The sequence below is a fragment of the Ranitomeya imitator genome, chromosome 5 (genome assembly GCF_032444005.1).
Source record: "Ranitomeya imitator isolate aRanImi1 chromosome 5, aRanImi1.pri, whole genome shotgun sequence".
NCBI classification, from domain to species: Eukaryota; Metazoa; Chordata; class Amphibia; order Anura; family Dendrobatidae; genus Ranitomeya; species Ranitomeya imitator.
In genome coordinates this window covers 427,028,272-427,049,095 of record NC_091286.1, presented here as the reverse complement: position 1 = coordinate 427,049,095, position 20,824 = coordinate 427,028,272, and the positions used below count along the sequence as shown (strand labels likewise).

The window sequence follows — 20,824 nt, the reverse complement described above, 5'->3', positions numbered from 1 at the left end:
TTCTTAAAGGGGTTGGTCACGGCAGCAGTGGCCGGGTCCGTGGCCCTGGGCGTCCAATAAAACTCAATGAAATCAAAGGGGAAATCAAGTTTATAGGGGAATTGTTCGTGACGCCATCTATGGTGTTCAGCTATGGAAAGCCGACGCTGCTTAAACAGACCGCTGGGGCTGATGGTGATGCAGCAGAGTTCTTACAGCTCTCTACAGGTAGAGCTTAATTCCAGGGCATTTAAAGAATTAAAGTTACTGATGATAAATGTAGTGACTCAGGGCAGGTGACGCAGTACGCAGTAATAATTCAGAGGACACAGCAGGGTGCAGTTTCCACACTTTTACTCACAGTTCTTAGATGCAGTCCCCAGCCGGGGTGCTGTGTCTTCTGGGTCTGTGGCCCAGCCAGCTCTCAGGTAATTCGGGGTACACTTTGCTTATGTTCCTTTCCTGGCCGTCTCGCTGCGCTGGCTCCCACCTCTCCTGCCCTATGCCTTCACACACAGTGTCCCAAGCCAGCAGCCTCAGATCTCGCCGGGCAACGTCTTTCTGGTCCCCTTGATCCTATGTGGCTGCCCTTTCAGCGAATATGTGTGGATGTGCCTGTGGCACGTGCAGTCACCTCAGCCTCCGCTTTGCTAGCTGAGCCTTGTAATTCTCACTAGACTAGGGCCTGTCCCTTAACTGCGACCTGGTCACTCCACCCTGCTATGGTCGGTGTGGATGCGGGCCCCACAGGTGGATTCCTCACTACCCGTGCCCCTAGGACCCCTTCTCTCTCCTCTTTCTGTCAGGAGCTGCTCTCTGTTTTCCTTGTTCTCTCTGTCCTCTGGTGCTGGGACTAGCCCCTCACTGCTCAAGTCCCCAGCTCCAACTCTCTCTCACATCTGCTCTGCTCTCCTCTTCCCCACAGACTGACTAACTTCCTAGACCTTTCCTGACTCCTACTATTTCCATGACAACCCCTCTGTCACTCTCTCCACCCACACCTTCTACCTAGTCCCTCCCTGGCCTTGAGAGATCTGGTGTTGGATTCAAGTGTGTGGGTTCTGTATTATACCCCCCCTCCTTACCCAAGAGCGGAGCACCACACCTCGTCCGAGGTGCAGTACCTCTGTAGCGACTGGACCTCAGGGGCGCCACAGATATTCATGCCATTCCTTATAGATACGGGTCCTACATTTGTCTCGTTCATGGCCGAAAATGTAATATGTGATATTATGTTACATTCCTGGGATATTTGAGGGTCTGTACAACCATGTGACCTCTTCTGCCAATCACTGGTCTCAGCAGTCACATGACACACAGCTCTGGCAAAAATTAAGAGACCACCACATCAAATCCTTGTCATGGGCAGCCCAATATCCAGACCTGAACCCCATTGAAAACCTCTGGAATATAATCAAGAGGATGATGGATAGTCACAAACCATCAACAAAGAAGAACTGCTTACGTTTTTGCACCAGAAGCAGTGTGAAAGACTGGTGGAAAGCATGCCAAGACGCATGAAAGCTGTGATTAAAAATAATGGTTATTCCACAAAATATTGATCTCTGAACTCTTCCTGATTAAAACGTTAGTATTGTGGTTTCTAAATGTTTATGATCTTGTTTTCTTTGCATTATTTGAGGTCTGAAAGCACTGTTTTGCTTTTTTATTTTGACCATTTTTCTTTGTCAGAAAAAAAATACAAAAATTATTGTTTGGAAATTCATAGACATGTTGTCAGAAGTTGATAGACTAAAAGAACAATTTACATTTTACTCAAAAATGTACCTACAAAGAGAAAAATCAGACAAACTCAACATTTTGCAGTTGCCAGAGCTGTATGAAGAAAAGTGGGATTTTTTTTTTTTTTTTTTTGTATACTTTCTTTCCTATTTCTTGAACAAACTGTCATAAAAAAAAAAAAACTAAACGTCAGTTACAGACAATTCTGAATGTAAAAAAAGAAAAATAAGAAAAGTAGAAATTGGGTAAATTGCTGACAGATGCGTTGCACTTGAAGACTCTCCTACAGTATTTGAGATAATTGGGGGGGGTTCAGGAACCCCATGAATAGGATAGTGCACCTCCTTATTGGAGATTACAAGCGTCACAGCTCACAAAGATGAGAGATCTGCAAGAAGTACAAGGACAGTGATGGAGGGGACCCAGAAATAGCTTGGCTCCCCCGCATTCCTGGGCTGGCAACTGTTCAGACCCCTGAGCCAGTGGGAGAGGTGCTGGCTGTTCCCCTGGTGAGGCTGCTGCTGCTCTGGACTCCTCCTAAAAGAGTGTGTGTCGCTTTAAGCGTGCCGGCTGCCTGTGTGTGAGTCAGACAGAGCTGCACATGGTGCTCCCAGCAGAAGCACAGACCCCTTCTTAAAGGGCTCCAGACCCTGAGTGAGAGGGACCAGAGCAGACATGCATCCCAAGGAGCTGTGTGTCCCCTTCCTCCTGTCTGTCCTGCACTCTTTCGCCTCCACTCTGGAACCTTATGACCTGCTCTATGATCATGGGATAGAGGCTTACTATAGGAATGACTTCCAGAAGGTGGTTTACTACATGGAGATGGCTGTCAGCAGCTTCTCCCAGCTCAGGCAGACCAAGATCAGCTGCAGCCTGGGCTGTAACAAGAGGTTCCCCCTGCAGCAAACTCTCAGGAACTGGGAGCTGAAGTTTGCCAGTGTGGTGCTCCAGCGGGCATCCTGTGTGCACCAGTGTGAGGAGGGCATCCTGGGGGCACTGACCAGGCACAAAGTCACTGAGGACATCAGGAGCGAGTTCCACAGGAGAATTCCCTACAACTTCCTGCAGAGGGCGTACTTTAAGGTAAGACTGCACTTGTGACCATTGGGATATTGTTATTATTGACATTATTTCACTATGAATAATGACACTTTCATTATTATTGTACTATTTCAATATTGTCCCCTCTTCAGTAATAGTAAATAATAATATTTTCTTCTATATACATTTATGAAAGAATATTGTCCACTTTATTAAGCAATATATTAGTGGAGATAGAATAATAAATATATATAATTTATCTTTGCAATACCCAGACGTGTTCAGGAATGTGGCACCGCGACATAGCAATGCTAGGCTGTATCTCCGCTGTGCAGTGATTTCAGATAGGAAAACTACTCTAAGGCTATGTGCACACGTTGCAGATTATTTGCGGTTTTTTTGCGCTATAAAACCGCAAATAATCTGCATACATTAAGCATCCCATCATTTATAATGGAATCTGCCATTTCTGTGCACATGATGTGCGTTTTTCCGCATGAAAAACGCATTGCGGAAAAATAATGAACCTGTTCATTAATTTTGCGGGTTTTTTTTGCGGATTTCCCACTGTCTAATGCATTGGGAAATGTCCGGGAAAAACCGTGCAAAAAACGCGCCAAAACCGCGCAAAAACCGCGCAAAAAAACGCATGCGGATTTCATGCGGAAATCTGGCAGAAATGTCCAGATTTCCACAGGAATTTTCTGCATGAATTCCTGAACGTGTGCACATAGCCTAAAAGTTGTAGAAAGAAGCCATACTTAGCATGACATGAGAGACATGGGGCTTTTAGCAGCACAAACAGCAGCTGTCATGCTGAGGCCGGGATCACACAAGCGTAGATCCTCTCTTCCGAGAGAATGAGGCCAATTCAATTAGCGACACTCCGATCAAACTCTGCTGCGAGTGATCAGAGTGTCAGCGTAGTGTGATCCGATTCTCTTGGATGAGAAGATGGAGAGAAAAATTTGTGTATTCTGCAGAAATCGGACTGCTCTTGGATGTCATCTGAGTGCAGTCCGATGTTTTCCACCCACCCGCAAACTTGAAAAACACAGAACGGCACTGTCAACAAGAATAACATTGATATGCTACCCGATAATGGTAAAAGTGTCTTTATAAACATGGCAGGAAAAAGAAAAGATAGTATGCTTTCATTAATAAGTTCCATATTGTACCAATTCCTCTACCAAATATTGATATTGATACCTTTGATGTTTTTCTTGCTAAATAGGATATGGTGTTGTGGGTGCAAAATGTTTCCATATTGCCAATATACCGTTATGTCAGGATAGTGTTCATCAAAAAAAGTAGCTCGAAATAAAGCTCTTTATCAAACTATGAATGATTTATATATTGCTGAGTACAGGATGTATCTAGAATATAGATCTAATATACGGTACATATTTCTATGGATGTGAATCTAGATTTAGATATAAGGGTTACAAGTGGCGTAGGTCTAGCACAGTGTTCCCCAACACGTGGCCCAGATGCCACATGTGACACGATGGTCCCTTGCCTGCTGCTCTCAAGCTTGTGCCAGCATAATGCCATCATGCCCTATTGGCATTATGGATGTCCTAGTATTCAGTTAACGCCAGGGTGCAACCCATAAAGCTAATATGGATCTTGGAAGTTGTGAATGTTGGAAACTTCTTCTCTAAGGTCGGCGTCACACTAGCGAATTTTACGGACGTATGAGCGCAGAAAATACGTCCAGAAAATACACATTGCACACGGCCCAATGATTCTCTATGGGGCAGCTCCTATCTGCCGTGTATTACGCATCCGTAATATACGGTATGTTACGGGCATAAAAAAAATCGCAGCATGCTGCGTTTGTCAGCATATTGCACAAAAAATACGCCAATGAAAGTCTATGGGGGCGAGAAAATTACGGATTACACACGGACCATGCGTGTGACTTGCTAGAAATGCGCAGCGTTGTTCTATAAAAAAAGCCGGCAATTCAGTGCGGTGTACAGTAAAATCACACTGACAGGTTAGAATAGAATAGCTAAGATAAATGTCTACACATAGTATAGGTAGAGAGATATATATGTACGTACATACATACATACATACATCATATATTCAGCGCTAGATAGGAAAAGCCGGCAATTGAATTACCTTACCGGCTTTTCTGCTTTCTCCTTCACAAACCCGACAGGATATGAGACATGGTTTACATACAGTAAACCATCTCATATCCCTTCTTTTATTACATATTCCTCTTTAGTAATGTAAGAAGTGTCTTTGTGTCAAATTTGGAGTCTCTAGCTATTAAATTAAAGGGTTAAATCCCAGAAAAAATTGGCATGGGCTCCCGTGCAATTTTCTCCGCCAGAGTGAGAAAGCCAGTGACTGAGGGCAGATATTAATACCGTAGCCTAGAGAGGGACCACGGTTATAGGACCCCCCCCCGGCTAAAAACATCTGCCCCCAGCCACCCCAGAACAGGCACATCTGTAAGATGCGCCTATTCTGGCTCTTAGCCTCTCTCTTCCCACTCCCCTGTAAGTGGTGGGATATGGGGTAATGTAGGGTTAATGTCACCTTGCTATTGTAAGGTGACATTAAAGGGCCACTGTCACCCCCCTCCAGCCGTTATAAACTAAAAGAGCCACCTTGTGCAGCAGTAATGCTGCATTCTAACAAGGAGGCTCTTTTAGTTTTTGTTTCTGTTATTGCCCCAATAAATGTATTTATAATTCTGCTGAAATACCTGTCTTTGTCCATGGAGGCGGGACTGAAGCCTCCTCTTAGAAGCGCCCAACTGCCGTCAGTCATCTCTTGTGTAGATTTTCGCCGCCCCCTCAGCGCTGTTATTGTGTGAATTCCGGCGCCTGCGCTCTGCTCTTCTGCCTTGCGCAGGCGCATAGAGCATTATCCGTCCGAGCGCTGGTGCCGGGTTCCTGGTCTCTAATCTTAGCTGCTGTTAACCTGTGATTTCTAAGGCTGGTGACTCGGATAAACTTATCCTCAGAAGCAGAGGTGACTCTTGGTCTTCCATTCCTGGGGCGGTGCTCATGTGAGCCAGCTTCTTTGTAGTGCTTGATGGTTTTTGCAACTGCACTCGAGGACACTTTCAAAGTTTTCCCAATTTTTCGGACTGACTGACCTTCATGTCTTAAAGTAATGATGGCCACTCGTTTTTCTTAGCTGCTTTTTTCTTGCCATAATGCAAATTCTAACAGTCTATTCAGTAGGACTATCAGCTGTGTATCCACCAGACTTCTGCACAACACAACTGATGGCCCCAACCCCATTTATAAGGCAAGAAATTCCACTTATTAAACCTGACAGGGCACACCTGTGAAGTGAAAACCATTCCCGGTGACTACCTCTTGAAGCTCATCAAGAGAATGCCAAGAGTGTGCAAAGCAGTCATCAAAGCAAAAGGTGGCTACTTTGAAGAACCTAGAATACAAGACATAATTTCCGTTGTTTCACACTTTTTTGTTAAGTATATAATTCCACATGTGTTAATTCATAGTTTTGATGCCTTCATTGTGAATGCACAATTTTCATAGTCATGAAAATACAGAAAAATCTTTAAATGAGAAGGTGTGTCCAAACTTTTGGTCTGTACTGTATATATTTGCAAAGTTTGTTTCTTGTCCAATATTTTCTACATGGCTATAAAGAAAAAGTGTACTTGATTTTTGGTGAATACTTTTCCTGACTTCTTGTAAAAGTTTTTCATTAAGATAGAGTTTGGAATCATATTCATTGAGAAGTTTGATGGGCATCTTACGCAGGATCCTAGTTGAAGCTGTATTTTATATAGCAAGTGTTTTGGAAAAGATTGCCTCTGTCTATTTCTCTAAGGCCACAATGTCCCTTACGTCCGACCATAACATGAGTGGTAGTTCATAGGACATCTGCTCTTTAATCATAAGCTTCAGCTTCCTCTTTTAAAGACAAGTTTTCAAAAACCACTGAGATATATTTAACAAAAGAAACAGGAGTGACTTTTAAATAGAAAGTGGGATTGTTCTTATTTTAAATGAGATGCCTAGTTATAAAGATCTAAAGATGTTCTGAAATATGTTTTTAAAAAGAAAACTTTTAAAATGTAAGTTATCCAAGGTGGTTTAGTCTTCAGTAATCTACTAAGGTCCTGAGACCCAGTAGCTCCTGTTCTGATTTGCTCCCGACACAGGAGTTTTCTTTTTTTGTGCTGTGAGTGAAGGGAGCTGGCTTATTTGCTTGTCTCATTTGCTAGACCAGACCCATTTTCTGTTACTGCCCACATATAGACAGAGAAGGAGGCTCATTAGATTTTTAAAGTGAGCCAGATGGTCATCTCCCTTCATACAAAGCACTGATGAAATGCCAGCAAAGAAAACTCTGGAGAACAAGTGTGAAGTAGCTGTGCCAGCACCTGACAACAGAGCAAATATCTGAAGATTGAGCACCTTGCATAGTTAAAGGGAACCTGTCACCCCGAAATTCGCGGGTGAGGTAAGCCCACCGGCATCAGGGGCTTATCTACAGCATTCTGTAATGCTGTAGATAAGCCCCCGATGTTACCTGAAAGAGGAGAAAAAGACGTTATATTATACTCACCCAGGGGCGGTCCCACTGCTGGTCAGGTCGGATGGGTGTCTCTGGTCCTCTGCGGCGCCTCCCATCTTCATTAGAAGACGTCCTCTTCTGATCTTCAGCCACGGCTCCGGCGCAGGCGTACTTTGCTCTGCCCTGTTGAAAGCAGACAAAGTACTGCAGTGCGCAGGCACCGGGCCTCTGATCTTTCCGGCGCCTGCGCACTGCAGTACTATCATCTGCCCTCAACAGGGCAGAGCAAAGTACGCCTGCGCCGGAGCCGTGGCTGAAGATTAGAAGAGGACGTCTTGTAATGAAGATGGGAGGCGCCGCAGCTGACCAGAGACGCCCATCCGACTGGACCAGCAGCGGGACCGCCCCTGGGTGAGTATAATATAACGTCTTTTTCTCATCTTTCAGGTAACATCGGGGGCTTATCTACAGCATTGCAGAATGCTGTAGATAAGCCCCTGATGCCGGTGGGCTTACCTCACCCGCGAATTTCGGGGTGACAGGTTCCCTTTAAAGTCTATTAGTAAATTGTATAGTTTACTATTTTAAGCATATTTTGGTGTGTTTTTAATAGACAACCCCTTAAAGATGCTCTTATCCTGAGTTATTTCTAATTAACTCTTCACCAAAAGTTTTGGAAAAGGCAAATGTGATTTGTTACTGGTGGAACCAAGGCAATGGTTCCTCTAAAATGTTCTCAGTTAACACAGATAGTAATAATTTGATTATAGTCATGATATATTAGCTAGACTAGGTAGATACAAAAAATGGAAGCAGCACTCCAAAAACAGTGCAAATTATAGGACCATAAAGATCCATGTGGCGACGTTTCATTTGATAATGTGAACTCCTCTCAAGGCTTGACGATCAAAGAGAGGCCACACAATTATAGCGGTAAAATTTGCCATACACATCAGCTGAACTCAATTGTCATGATTCGGGCCGGGATTTGTTTCATGCTAATTTCTCCCTGGTTTGGTCATGCGGGGATTAACCTTCTTTGCCTCATTTTGGGTTCTGTTTGGCTATTTCAGTCTGCTGTGGCCTGCATAGCAATGTCAGTGATAGTTCATGCTCCCAGGCTAGAGCAGCTGAACCCTTGATACTGTGTTTTGTCCTCTGCCCGTTTACTCTGTTCCCATGACTTCCCTTTCCTGCCACCCCGCTTGTCTTAAAATACCTTCACACTGAGTGACGCTGCAGCGATCCAGACAACGATCCGGATCGCTGCAGCGTCGCTGTTTGGTCGCTGGAGAGCTGTCACACAGACAGCTCTCCAGCGACCAACGATGCCGGTAACCAGGGTAAACATCGGGTTACTAAGCGCAGTCACCGCTTTGCTTTCCGGCCGCTGTGCTTACACAGGGCAGAGAAGCAGAGCTCCGAGGGACAGACAGCGGAAGGTAAGTATGAAGTGTTTTTTTTTTTTTTTCTTTAACGCTGGTAACCAGGGTAAACATCGGGTTACTAAGCACGGCCCTGCGCTTAGTAACCCGATGTTTACCCTGGTTACCAGTGAAGACATCGCTGAATCGGTGTCACACACGCCGATTCAGCGATGTCTACAGGAGGTCCAGCGACGAAAGAAAGTGCTGGCCTTCTAGCTCCGACCAACGACATCACAGCAGGATCCTGATCGCTGCTGCGTGTCAAACTGAACGATATCGCTAGCTAGGATGCTGCAACGTCACGGATCGCTAGCGATATCGTTCAGTGTGAAGGTACCTTCTGGCCTGCTTTACGGTCTCTGGTCTCGGTTATCTCTGTTCCCGTCTGGCTCTGACTTCTGGTTTGTATTTGACCACGTGTATTGCTGTGACCTCTGGTATTTCTTGTCCTGACTGGTTCTTACTTGGCTCGTCTGACCTCCCTTTCGCCACCTGGTGGTGCTTGTGCTGCTTCTCAGTGGTGTTATGCTGTGTGTGCAACCTTTTTTACCTTATCAGCATCCCCTGGTTGTGCTATACTGCACTGCGGCAGCATTTCACCAATGACTTGAATTTTATTTTATTTTTTACAAATTTTTAAACAGTTCTTTACACTTTTTGGACAGCACATGGGGTCAAACAATGAAGTAAGATTTTTTTTCTGTCAAGTGATTGATCCGTCCCTTGCATGAAATAAAATTTAATTTTTTTGTTTCTATAACTGAGCAGAAAAACGTAATTCTTGACTCTAAAGTGAACATGGCCTAATTTCTGTCCATGTAATTAGATATCAGCTTTGTGTAACTTTTCCTCTGCCACTTCCCACATGGTGTGTATTTGAAAGGTTTTCCCAGCTGCTGTCTTCCATCCCAATGACCCTTGTTTCTAGGATGATACATTTCTGTGTTGTAATTAGAGTCTCTTTGGAATGAGTCAGCTGAGAGTACATCCTGTGCAGTCTGAGGGCAGCGGCCTGTAATCTCTGTACTGGCTGCTGGGCATAAACAAGGGTCTTTAAGGTCTTGGTGACAAATCCCCTCTTGGTATTTTTTATCTACAGTATTTCTCAAGGGACATCTGTCATATCAAGTAAAACATACAGTGATGGCATGGGAACATTTCTAATTAAAAAGCCTATGTTTAGTAAGCTGAGAGGTTCATTTCTTCCTACTACAATTAATCTTATACTTAGCTTTGTTGTGTACTATGGGGGCGATTCATAGCGATTTTCATGCCTCTTAATGAATCGGGCGCAGTGGTGTGCACCTCGCCACAAATCTTACTCCAACCCATGTAGTGTAGCAAATGCCTCCACTGCCCCCGTTCCGCCCCTGCTTCGCCCACTTTGAGCTGGGGCGAGAATGGCATTAACATGGCAAAAGTCACATTTTTTTTTTTTGCGCAACCTTAAGTTTGTGAAAAAATGCTACTATTTGAAGCTTTTTTTGCCAATCAGGCAAAAAAGCTTTGATGAATAGCCCCCTATGTGTGTTGTATTATGAACTGAGGTTCAGAGGTCTCCTTAAATCTATGAATTGCCATTTTTTCGTATATTGTTTTAGAGCTGTTGTTACCCACATAAATGATATGTTCATCTTAGCTGCCAGAGAATTGAACACTAGGGTTGAGCAAAACGGATGGGATAAATTCAAAAATCGCCGACTTTCAGCAAAGTCGGGTTTCATGAAACCCAACCTGATCCTAGTGTGGGATCAGCCATGAGGTCGCCGATCTGTGCGCAAAAGTCGCGTTTTATATGAGGCTTTCAGCGCCATTTTTCAGCCAATGAAGGAGGACGCAGAGTGTGGGCAGCGTGATGACATAGGTCTCGGTTCCCACCATCTTAGAGAAGGGCATGACAGTGATTGGCTTGCTTTCTGTGGCGTCACAGGGCCTATAAAGGGGCGTGCACGCCGACCGCCATCTTACTTATGCTGATCTTAGCATAGGGAGAGATTGCTGCAGCTTCATCAGAAGAAGGGATACAGTTAGGGAGGGAAGATTAACCCCCAAACTGCTTGTGCTGTAGCGATTTCCACTGTCCAACACCACCATTTTTTTGCAGGGACAGTGGAGGCTATATTTTTGTGCTTCCGCTCTGTAGCTTATTAGGCTGCCTTATAATGTTCCCTGATAGCTGCATTGTTGTTTGCATGCTGCTGTGCAAACCAACTGCTTTTTTAAAAGCAAAAATCCTGTTGCTCCTTTCTGCACAGTTATCTTGTTTATTTGTCCACACTTTTGTGTGCAGCAGTCCTTTTTATTGCTGCCATACTTTTCCTGAGATCATTGTAGGGAGATTGAAATTGTACTACAGTCCTTGTATTTTTTGATATATTTTCCAGCCACTTTCTGCCACTTACATTGTGTTGTTATATACACTGGGCCTGAGTTTTGGTTCAGTCTCCCAAAAAAAAGGGAGATTCAATTTCTCACAAAGTGGATTTGCAGTGCTTCCTCAAAAATTATCCGGAGTTACCAGCCCTGCTCCTGAAGGTGCGAAGACTTTGCTCGCACATCCGCCGGTCGCCTGTACAATCCAGCCTTATGCTGAACCATCAGCGATCGCTGAATCTTCCCCAGCACCGCGTAATAATTGACGTTGCAACAAGGTGGAACTCCACACTGCACATAGTTCAGAGGCTGTGCGAATAGAGGCGTGCTGTAATTAATTTGTGGGAGGATACACATACACGGGCAGGCACTTGGATGGCAGACATGGAGTTGTCTGGTGTGCAGTGGTCGAAGCTACAAGACCTCTGTCAAGTCCTTCAGTGTTTTGAGGAATGCACACGGCTGGTAAGTGCAGACGACGCCTTCATAAGCATGAGAATCCCACTAATGCGTCTGCTGATGCAAAGTTTGACGCACATTAAGGAACAGGCGTTTGCGACTGAGGAGGAGGGAAGCCTTGATGACAGTCAGCCATTGTCTGCTCAGGGACCCTCCTGGACGAGGTGGCGGATGAAGAGGAGGAGGAGGAGGATGATGGGGATGAATATTTATGGAAGAAGGATGCTTCTCAGGGGGCAATAGAAACTGGTGGCGTTGCAAGGTCAGGTACAGGGTTTTTGCGGGCCACAAGTGATGTTGATTTGCAAGAAAGTGCTCCTCAACCCAGCACAAGCAGTGAATTGACACCTGGAACATTGGCCCAAATGGCTGGATATGCCTTGCGTATCCTAAAAAGGGACCCCCGCATTATGAAAATGATGACCGATGACAATTACTGGTTGCCCTGCCTCCTGGATCCACGATATAAAGGAAAATTGCAAAATATCATGCCACATGAGAACATTAAGCAAATATTGGCTACCAAACAAGCAACTCTTGTAGACCATTTGGTTCAGGCATTCCCAGCACACAGCAGCGGTGATGGTTCTCACACGAGCCGTAGGGGGCAAAATGGCAGAGGTGTTAGAGGTGCACAAATCTGAAGTGGCGTTGGACAGAGGGGTTTTATGACCATGTTGTGGAGTGATTTCGCAATGACCGCTGACACGACAGGTACTGCTGCATCGATTCAAAGTGACAGGAGACAGCATTTGCCCAGTATGGTTATGAACTACTTTTCCTCCCTTATCAATGTTCTCCCTCACAGGTCATTCCCCTTTGATTACTGGGCATCTAAAATAGACATCTGGCCTGAATTGGCAGAATATGCATTACAGGAGCTCGCTTGCCCTGCTGCTAGTGTGCTAAAAGAAAGAGTCTTCAGTGCTGCTGGTTCAATAATGACCGAAAAAAGGACACGTCTGGCTACCCAGAATGTTGATGATCTAACCTTCATTAAAATGAACCAATCATGGATTTCAAATTATTTTGCCCCACCTTCCCCTGCTGACACGTAGCTTGCCTGAAAAATGTCTTGCGTTTGGCCTCCTCTTACTGACTTCGCCAATTCTACCATTTGCAGCTGCTGAAGGTCCACCATAGGCCATTTTTATACCGCCCTAAATGGGCTTACTCCCCCCACAGGGCCGTGGTCACCACCTGGCGCAAGCACCTGTGCGAGTGCCTTTTGCCTGGACAGGTGGGTGGGCCCACTCTTGGGCGACGGCACTGGCACAGGTTCCCTCATAGTACAATGAAGTGTCTCTGATGGTGGTGGTGCACAACCAACATCAAGCACACCGTTGTAATATGAGGGGCCCTCTGACAGTACCGCCGCCCGCGAGAGAGTGTACCCCCCCAGCTCGAACAGTGCTCTACCACTTGCAATACTTACCTCTCCCTGCTCCACCACTGTGTAGTCTGTGCTGTTAAATCCTTCAATGGCAGTGCCAATACATATTTGTTGAAATGATAGATGATAGTTAAAATATACAGGGGCCCTGGCCTCTATTTAGACCAGTTAATACTTTGCGCCTACTACCACTGTCTGCTACTTAGCAGAGGAGCCCACCCCTGTACCTAGCTATGCCACCTGTTTATTTATGAACTAATTTTTTTGGCAGATATTTAGCCCACTTTTTATTATTTGGGCCTACTAACTGTGTCTGCCACTCATTACAGTTTTCCTCCACTGAACAAAGAAACGCCGCCTGTTTAGTCCTGTTACCAGTTTTGAACTGCATTTAGCCTACTTTATTATTTGGGCCTATATCTGTGTTTCCTCCTCACCCTGCCCATTGCCCAGCCACTGCTAGATGAGTCTGCTGGTACATTGACCCAGACCACTACATTCCCATTGCACTCTACACAGCCAGAATCTGACCCTGCTGAAAGTCAGGTTCCCCTTCCCGCATACTATACCACCTTACAAGGGGACAAAGAGGAAGGTGCAGATGAAAGTGCAGGTTCCTTCATCAGGTGAGGGGGCATAGTCATTGACGACGTCACTGGCACAGGGCCCCTCATAGTACGCAAAAATGTCTTTGCCAGTGGGAGGCGCCACCCGCCGTCAAACACACCGCCGTACTATGAGGGGCCCTGTGCCAGTGCCAATGAGTGGGCCCCCCCTGCTTGCTCAGGATCACAGCATTTGCAAAGTTGAAATACTTACCTCTCCCTGCTCCACTGCCGTGACGTATTCCGCGTTTCTTGGGCCCACGAAAATCTTGAGCCTGTCCTACCCCCCCCCACAACTTTAGCCAAATGACCCCCCAGTTTCAATGCCGAACTACTATTATAAAGTAAATTAAGATTGACAAGCTTAAGTAATAAGAATTGATGTTTTTGGCATTAAAATGGGCACTGTAGGTGTTTTCCTGTCCTCCACTCACTGACGACTTTGATTCCCCATTGACTTGCATTGGGTTTCGTGTTTGTCGGCCCCCAACTTTTCGCAATAATCGGCTGATTTCAACTGACCCGACTTTTGACAAAGTCTGGTTTCGCGAAACCCGACTCGATCCGAACAAAGTAAAAGTCGCTCAACTCTATTGAACACTGCAGAGAGCTTGCAGGAATTTTCACTTGTGCCCACCTCAATCTTGTGTATGTCTGTTCATGTAGCTGGCAATATACTAAGGAAATAATTTGTGTCTGTCAGTATCCGGCTGGTACTGCGTGCTGAGTCAGTAACGTAGCTGGAACATGTTGTAGGCTCGCCTGTATCACCCCTAAGTTAAGTACACATTACTGGGATTAACCGCTCTGGCATGTCAGAATAACAAGATCAAGAGGGGCATTTTCTGAGCGTCACCATAGTCTGTCAGTTTTCTTTTCCATATTCCAATTTGTTTTTATTATGACGGACAGATCCTCTGTTATTAATACTAACACCTGTGAGGCTAACGCACGCGTCATCAACCTCTAGCTATATTTATATGGAACACTTCATCTATATATAATAGTGGTTTTTACTGTCTGTTAGTGAATTGATTCGAAAACAGGAAATGTGCAATGGTAGGAAAACACACGATCCACTTATCCTTCCACATGGACCATGGCGCTGCTGATGAGTTGGATGTTTATAGCCATTTTTCCAAAACATTGTTAAATAACACAGGCTGCAGAGCGCCAAGTAAAGTCTGAAAATTATGATTTCTCTCTTCTTTTTCAAAGTAGCTATTGTAAAGCCAATACTGTTTTGCAGATACTTGTTAAGTTTGCAGCCTCCAAAAATCTAACATTATTTTCCATGATCAAAGAACATAGAGATGTGTTGTGATTTGTGTCTCCCTACAGGCTCAGACAAGCTTGTCGAGGAACCTTTGAATCCTAAGGTTGGTCACTGGAGCCAAGACATGTACCTTATCTTGAAACCTATTGTAGAAAGAATATAACCCTAACCACAAGCATATCGACGTGCAATGAATCACTAATTCAAGCAGACAATGACTTAACTATATAACCTAAAGAACTGCTTTGAATGATCAATAGATAACCCAAAATGATGAACAGACTATTTACTTTATTGTAAGGACGCCAGTATGACAAAACAAGATAAAAGAAATCTCAAAAGGACAGTAATTAAAACACACACAATGTAATAAAATAAGAAATGGAGTAAATATTTTCATATATAAAGTGCAAGGGCACAAAGGACAGGCATTTTAAGGTAGGAATTATAATTACCAAAAGTAAATGATAAACATCAAAGCCACAAATATGGATGAATAAAAAATAAGTGAAAAGAAATTACTTACCCGGGTTTATAGTGGATATGCTGCCTCCGCCGCCTCATACTCCAACATGCAATTCACACGAGCTTCCTCAGGGATTGATGGGGCAGGAGCGCTAAGCAGTAATTAAATAAGAAAGAAATGTTTTCAGAAAACAATCAAATAAAACTCACACAGCTGCTAATAAAACTCACATTCTTGTGACGTCGCCGCAATCTGCCCAATGGAATGGTGACAGTGGCGGCAAGACAGTGCATGCGTCCTATAACTGGCAGCTGGGTGAGCTTTATCTGATTTAGTTCTGAAAACATTTCTTTCCTATTGAAGTCCTACTGGGCCCGCCTGCCCCATCACTCCCTGAGGAAGCTTGTGTGTAACGCGCGTTAGAGTGTGGGTCGGTGGCAGCATCATCACCATGAACTCTGTTCAGTAATTTCTTTTGACTTATTTTTTAATGATCCACATTTGTAGCTTTGATGTTTATTATTCACTTTTGGTAATTATAATTCCTATGTACTTGTCCTTTTTGCACTTGCACTTTATACATGAATAGTATTACATTGTATCTGTTAAACAGAGTAGTGGTATGTCACCTGCTGCCATAGTATGGAGAGACACACCACACATCAGCTGGAGAAGGCAGTGTGGAGTATAGGAAGGCAAGTTACGGAGAAGAAGAGAAATCATTGAAATCAAAGAGGTGCTTGGCTGTGCAGGACTTTTATGTTTGAGAGACTTACCACCTGATAGAAGTAAGAAGGCCAGGGAAGTGATGGATTTTAGAAAAATTAGAAAATTTGTATCCTACTGCAATCATAATTTCCCAAAGGACAAAAATAATATTGTATTTATACTGCTCGACAGTAGTAAAATAAAAAAAAGTATGAAAATGTGATTTTACTATTTTTACCCAGTCCCTGCAAAAAGGTCAATAAATAAATTTGATATGTATTATTATAATTTTATTATAGCGCCATTTGTTCCATGGCGCTTTACATGTAAAAAGGGGTATACCAAAAAAAATAGTAAAGTAATCTTAAACATTAGCAATCATGACTGGTACAGGAGGAGAGAGGACCCTGCCCACGAGGGCTCACAATCTACAAGGGTTGGGTGAGGATACAGAAGGCGAGGGTAGAGCTGGTCTTGCAGTGGCTTGGTCGATTGGTGGTTACTGCTGGTAAGCTTGTCATAAGAGGTATGTCTTCAAGTTCTTTTTAAAGGTTTCCATAGTAGGCGAGAGTCTGATATGCTGTGGTAGAGAGTTCCAGAGTAGGGGTAATGCGTGGGAGAAAGCTTGTATGCGATTATGGGAAGAGGAGATAAGAGTGGAGTAGAGAAGGAGATCTTGTGAGGATCAGAGGTTGCGTGCAGGTAAGTACTGGAAGACGAGGTCACAGATGTGTGGAGGACACAGGTTGTGGATGGCTTTGTATGTCATGGTTAGGATTTTGAACTGGAGTCTTTGGGTAATGGGGAGTCAGTGCAGGGATTGCCAGAGGGGAGAGGCTTGGGAATAGCGGGGGGGACAGGTGGATTAGTTGAGCAGCAGAGTTTAGAATAGATTGGAGGGGTGTAAAAGTGTTAGATGGGAGCCAACAGAGAAGGAGGTTTGCAGTAGTCAAGAGATGATGAGGGCATGGACTAGGGTTTTTGCAGATTCTTGGTTGAGGAATGTACTGATCCATGAAATAATTTTGAGCTGAAGTCGGCAGGAAGTGGAAAGGGCTTGGATATGTGGTTTGAAAGAGAGATCCGTGTCAAGGAGTACACCGAGGCAGCGAGCTTTCGGGACTGGGGAGAGTGGGCAGCCATTTACTACGAAGCCATTTACTATGAAGGTGTAAATGGAGAAGAGCACGGGCCCTAGGACTGAACCTTGCAGGACTCCGACAGAAAGGAGGCGAGGTGAGTGGTGTGCGACTGGGAGATGCTGAATGTCCGGTCTGTTAGGTATGACGAGATCTAAGATAGGGCCAAGTCTGAGATGACAATGTGTGAAGATATGTATCCTAAAATGGTGCTGATAAAAAATACAGCTCATCAAATAAAAAGCAGTCCCCTTCTAGCTACATCATCGGAAAGCTCTTAGAATGTCACCATACAAAGAATATTTTTTTCTCTATAAAACATGTTTTTAGTTTCAAGAAAAGGTAATCAAATATGAAATAAATGATACATATTTGCTGCAACTGAAATTACTTGAGAAAAAAGTTATTTTATTGATACCACACTGTACTGTTTTTTCCCATCCCTGCTTTTTTTGATAAGGAATGAAAGAGAATTAATAAACAATGTAAACCCCCAAATGGTGTCATAAAAAACAAGCCATTGTGTGACTATGTAAATGGAAAAATAAATAAGTTATGGCTCTTGGAACAATGTGATTAGAAAACGAAAATAATTTCTGCATTTCAAAGACATACAAGTGAAGACCAAATATTTGCATGTAACTAATGAGGGACGCCCCAGGCATTTTTACTTGTGGGAAACACGCAGCTCAGTCCAACACTGGCTACTTATGTTTGTTAAATTATAATAAATACATAGACGTTTATGCAGAATTTAGTGTTTATAGAGATGAATATACACTGCTCAAAAATGAAGAGAAATCTTAAATCAGGCATAAGAGATAAACATATCTATTGATATAAACTGTCTAATTCGTTGAGAACAAAACAACATATGGTCGGTCACCTTTTAATGAATAACTGAAAAGATGGTAACAAATTGCAAGCTTTTAAGACTACTCAGGTCTCTTCATCAGGCATAACCAAATAGAAATTTTGTATTAATCTAAGCCTGATGAAGAGACCTGAGTGGTCTTGAAAGCTTGCAATTTGTTACCATCTGTTCAGTTAGCCATTTAAAGGTATCAACCACTGAGGACTCTCAATCCTAAATATTTTTCTATCTACTGGCTAACACTGTGCAAAGATATTTATCTTTCCTGTATCAATATGGTTGGTCAAACATCAGCATTCAATTGAGGGCTGCTTTCCCAACCACCTCAAAGAAAAAAAAATTGAAATCACAGGCAGATCCAATTTTGGGTGAAATTCATAATGGCATCTCATATTCCTAATGTGGCTCATTTTTATGACTCCTATGTACCTGTATGCACTCTGGCCATTCTCCTGATAAGGCAGAGGATAGTGTCCCGGGGTATCTCCACCCAGACTTGGTTCCACATGTCAGTTAGCTCCTGGATAGTATGTGGGACAATATATGACCAGTCCGCCTGTGTATAGTCAGTAGGCACTCGTTACTATCATTGGATATGGTACATAGACAATAGCTGAATTGGTTCTGTCTTCATTTTGTTGGCAATGCTCATTTACATGTAGGATTGAAAAGTAGAGTAGACAGATGGAGGTCTGTTTGTCAGATGTATATTTATGCTGAGCTTTGGAAACAAGTGTAAGGCTATGTGAACACGTTGGAGATTTATTGCGGGTCTGCAGCAGTTTTTCCACTCAAAATTGCACCAAATCTGCAAAGGAGTGCTCAAGCATTGTTAATCAATTGGAATCCAGAATTGGTGTGCACATTCTGCGGAAAATTCTGCACTGATTCGCAGTGTTTTATTTTCCGCAGCATGTCAATTCTTTTTGCTGATCTGCAGCGTTTCTGCACCCATTGACTTACATTTAGTCAGTCAAATCCGCAGCAAAACTGCAGGTGTAAACAGGTCTGCAGATTTGCGTGCCAAAAACGCTGCAGAAAGGAAGGAGGAAGAGTGTGTGTGTGTGTGTGGAGAATATGTGTGTGGGCAGAGACTGTGTGAGCGGAGAATATGTGCGTGTCTGTCTGCACGTGTATGCGGGAGTGTGGGTGGCTGTGCAGCTGTCTGCGGGTGTCTGTGTGTGTGTGCGGTTTTTCTGTGTGTGCAGTGCCATCATCCGACGAATGTGTTCAATTGTAAAACAAAAACAAAAAAAAATGTCATACTCGCCAAACACCTAATCCCCGACACCCGTGTCTCCTGCAACAAAAATAAAATAATAAACCAACATAAATAATCCCTGTCTTCCGTAGTCCATTTATTAACGAGTGTCTCATGGCAATTTCACATGTAGAACAGTCACAGCAGGAGATGTGACTGTTCCACCCGGCCTCCGGTGATAGTTCAGTTCTCACTTACAGCACTGCTGCGTGAGATAATTCTCACACAACGGTGCCGTAAGTGAGAGCACGAACTCTGGTGAACTCTAAGTGATACACTGCCACAGTGATTATCTCCTGTGAGTGTATCACTGGAGGCTGGGTAGAGCAGTCTCCCCATGTGACAGTTCTACATGTGAGATCGTTGTGGGACACTCTGTAAATGGACTAAGTCAGACAGGGAGTATTTATGTTGGTTTATTATTTTATTTTTGTTGCAGGAGATTGAGGGGTTCGGGGATTAGGTGATGCAGTAAGTATGGTAAATTAAGATTCAATAAAGGAGTCTGTGTGATTATTTCAACTAAAAGACTTTATTCTGGCTATCTTTATTTACAATACTACTATAGGATTAGTAATGGATACGTGTCTTATAGACGCCTCTCCATTACTAATCCGTGGGCTTGATGTCACTGGCAATACAGAGGTGTGGAGAGGAGGAGAAAAAGATCCGTGCATACAAGGCGCACACCCAAAATCACAAGACAATGTTGAAATTATGTGCAATATTTATTAGTAGACATAATAAAACCATTAAAAGACAAAACACATAGCCAGAAGTCCCATATGACTCAATATATCAATACAATGTCAAGGCAAAGTGCAGCATATATATGGGTGCACACATGGATAATTAGCCCTGGAAAACAATATCAATGCCAATAAATCATAAATCACATGAAGTCTCACACCGGGCGTCCCCACGGAGACAGAAGAAAAAGGAACTTAATGCAAGACCACAATAAATCCTTATATAGAACTTTAGACCCCTCTTAGCAAGTAGAAAAGTGAGCAGTTCCTGGTTGTGTAAGAAATGGAAGAACGCTGAAAACAATTGCAAAAAGAGAGGGGAAAAGAGAGAAAAAAAAAAAAGAGGACGTCCAGGATGAGAAAGCCATCCGATTTACCAGATGAATCAGTGAAATGGGCGTCAGGGCATGAAGTCCAGGGGTCAATAGCCAAGGAACCGAGGCGATGTGGGGAGCCCCATGCGTATCGCTGCAACCAGCAGCTTCGTCAGGGAAAGTGTGACACATTCACTGATTCATCTAGTAAATCGGATGGCTTTCTCATTCTGGATGAACTCTTTTTTTTTTTCTCTGTTCCCCTCTCTTTTTGCAATTGTTTTCAGCATTCCTCCATTTCTTACACAACCTGGAACTGCTCACTTTTCTACTTGCTGAGAGGTCTATAGTTCTATATCAGGATTTATTGTGATCTTGCATTAAAGGGGTTGTTCACTACTTTCAGTTAACCCCCCCGGAGCCCCTAATGAATTTTATAAATACCTTCTGTTGCCGTTTTTGCCTGTGAGCGGCGCTATGGCGGCGGCTGAGTCTG

General features: G+C 43.7%; 1 protein-coding gene across 1 annotated transcript in view; it reads left to right on the top strand.

Moving 5' to 3' along the window:
• Positions 1-2,290: 2,290 nt before the first annotated feature.
• Positions 2,291-20,824, top strand: part of P3H2 (prolyl 3-hydroxylase 2) — a 329,435-nt gene continuing 310,901 nt past the window's right edge. Inside the window, exon 1 of the mRNA XM_069727108.1 lies at positions 2,291-2,805. Coding sequence (XP_069583209.1) covers positions 2,398-2,805 — 408 coding nt within the window. The 5' untranslated portion in view covers positions 2,291-2,397. The remainder of the gene's footprint in view (positions 2,806-20,824) is intronic.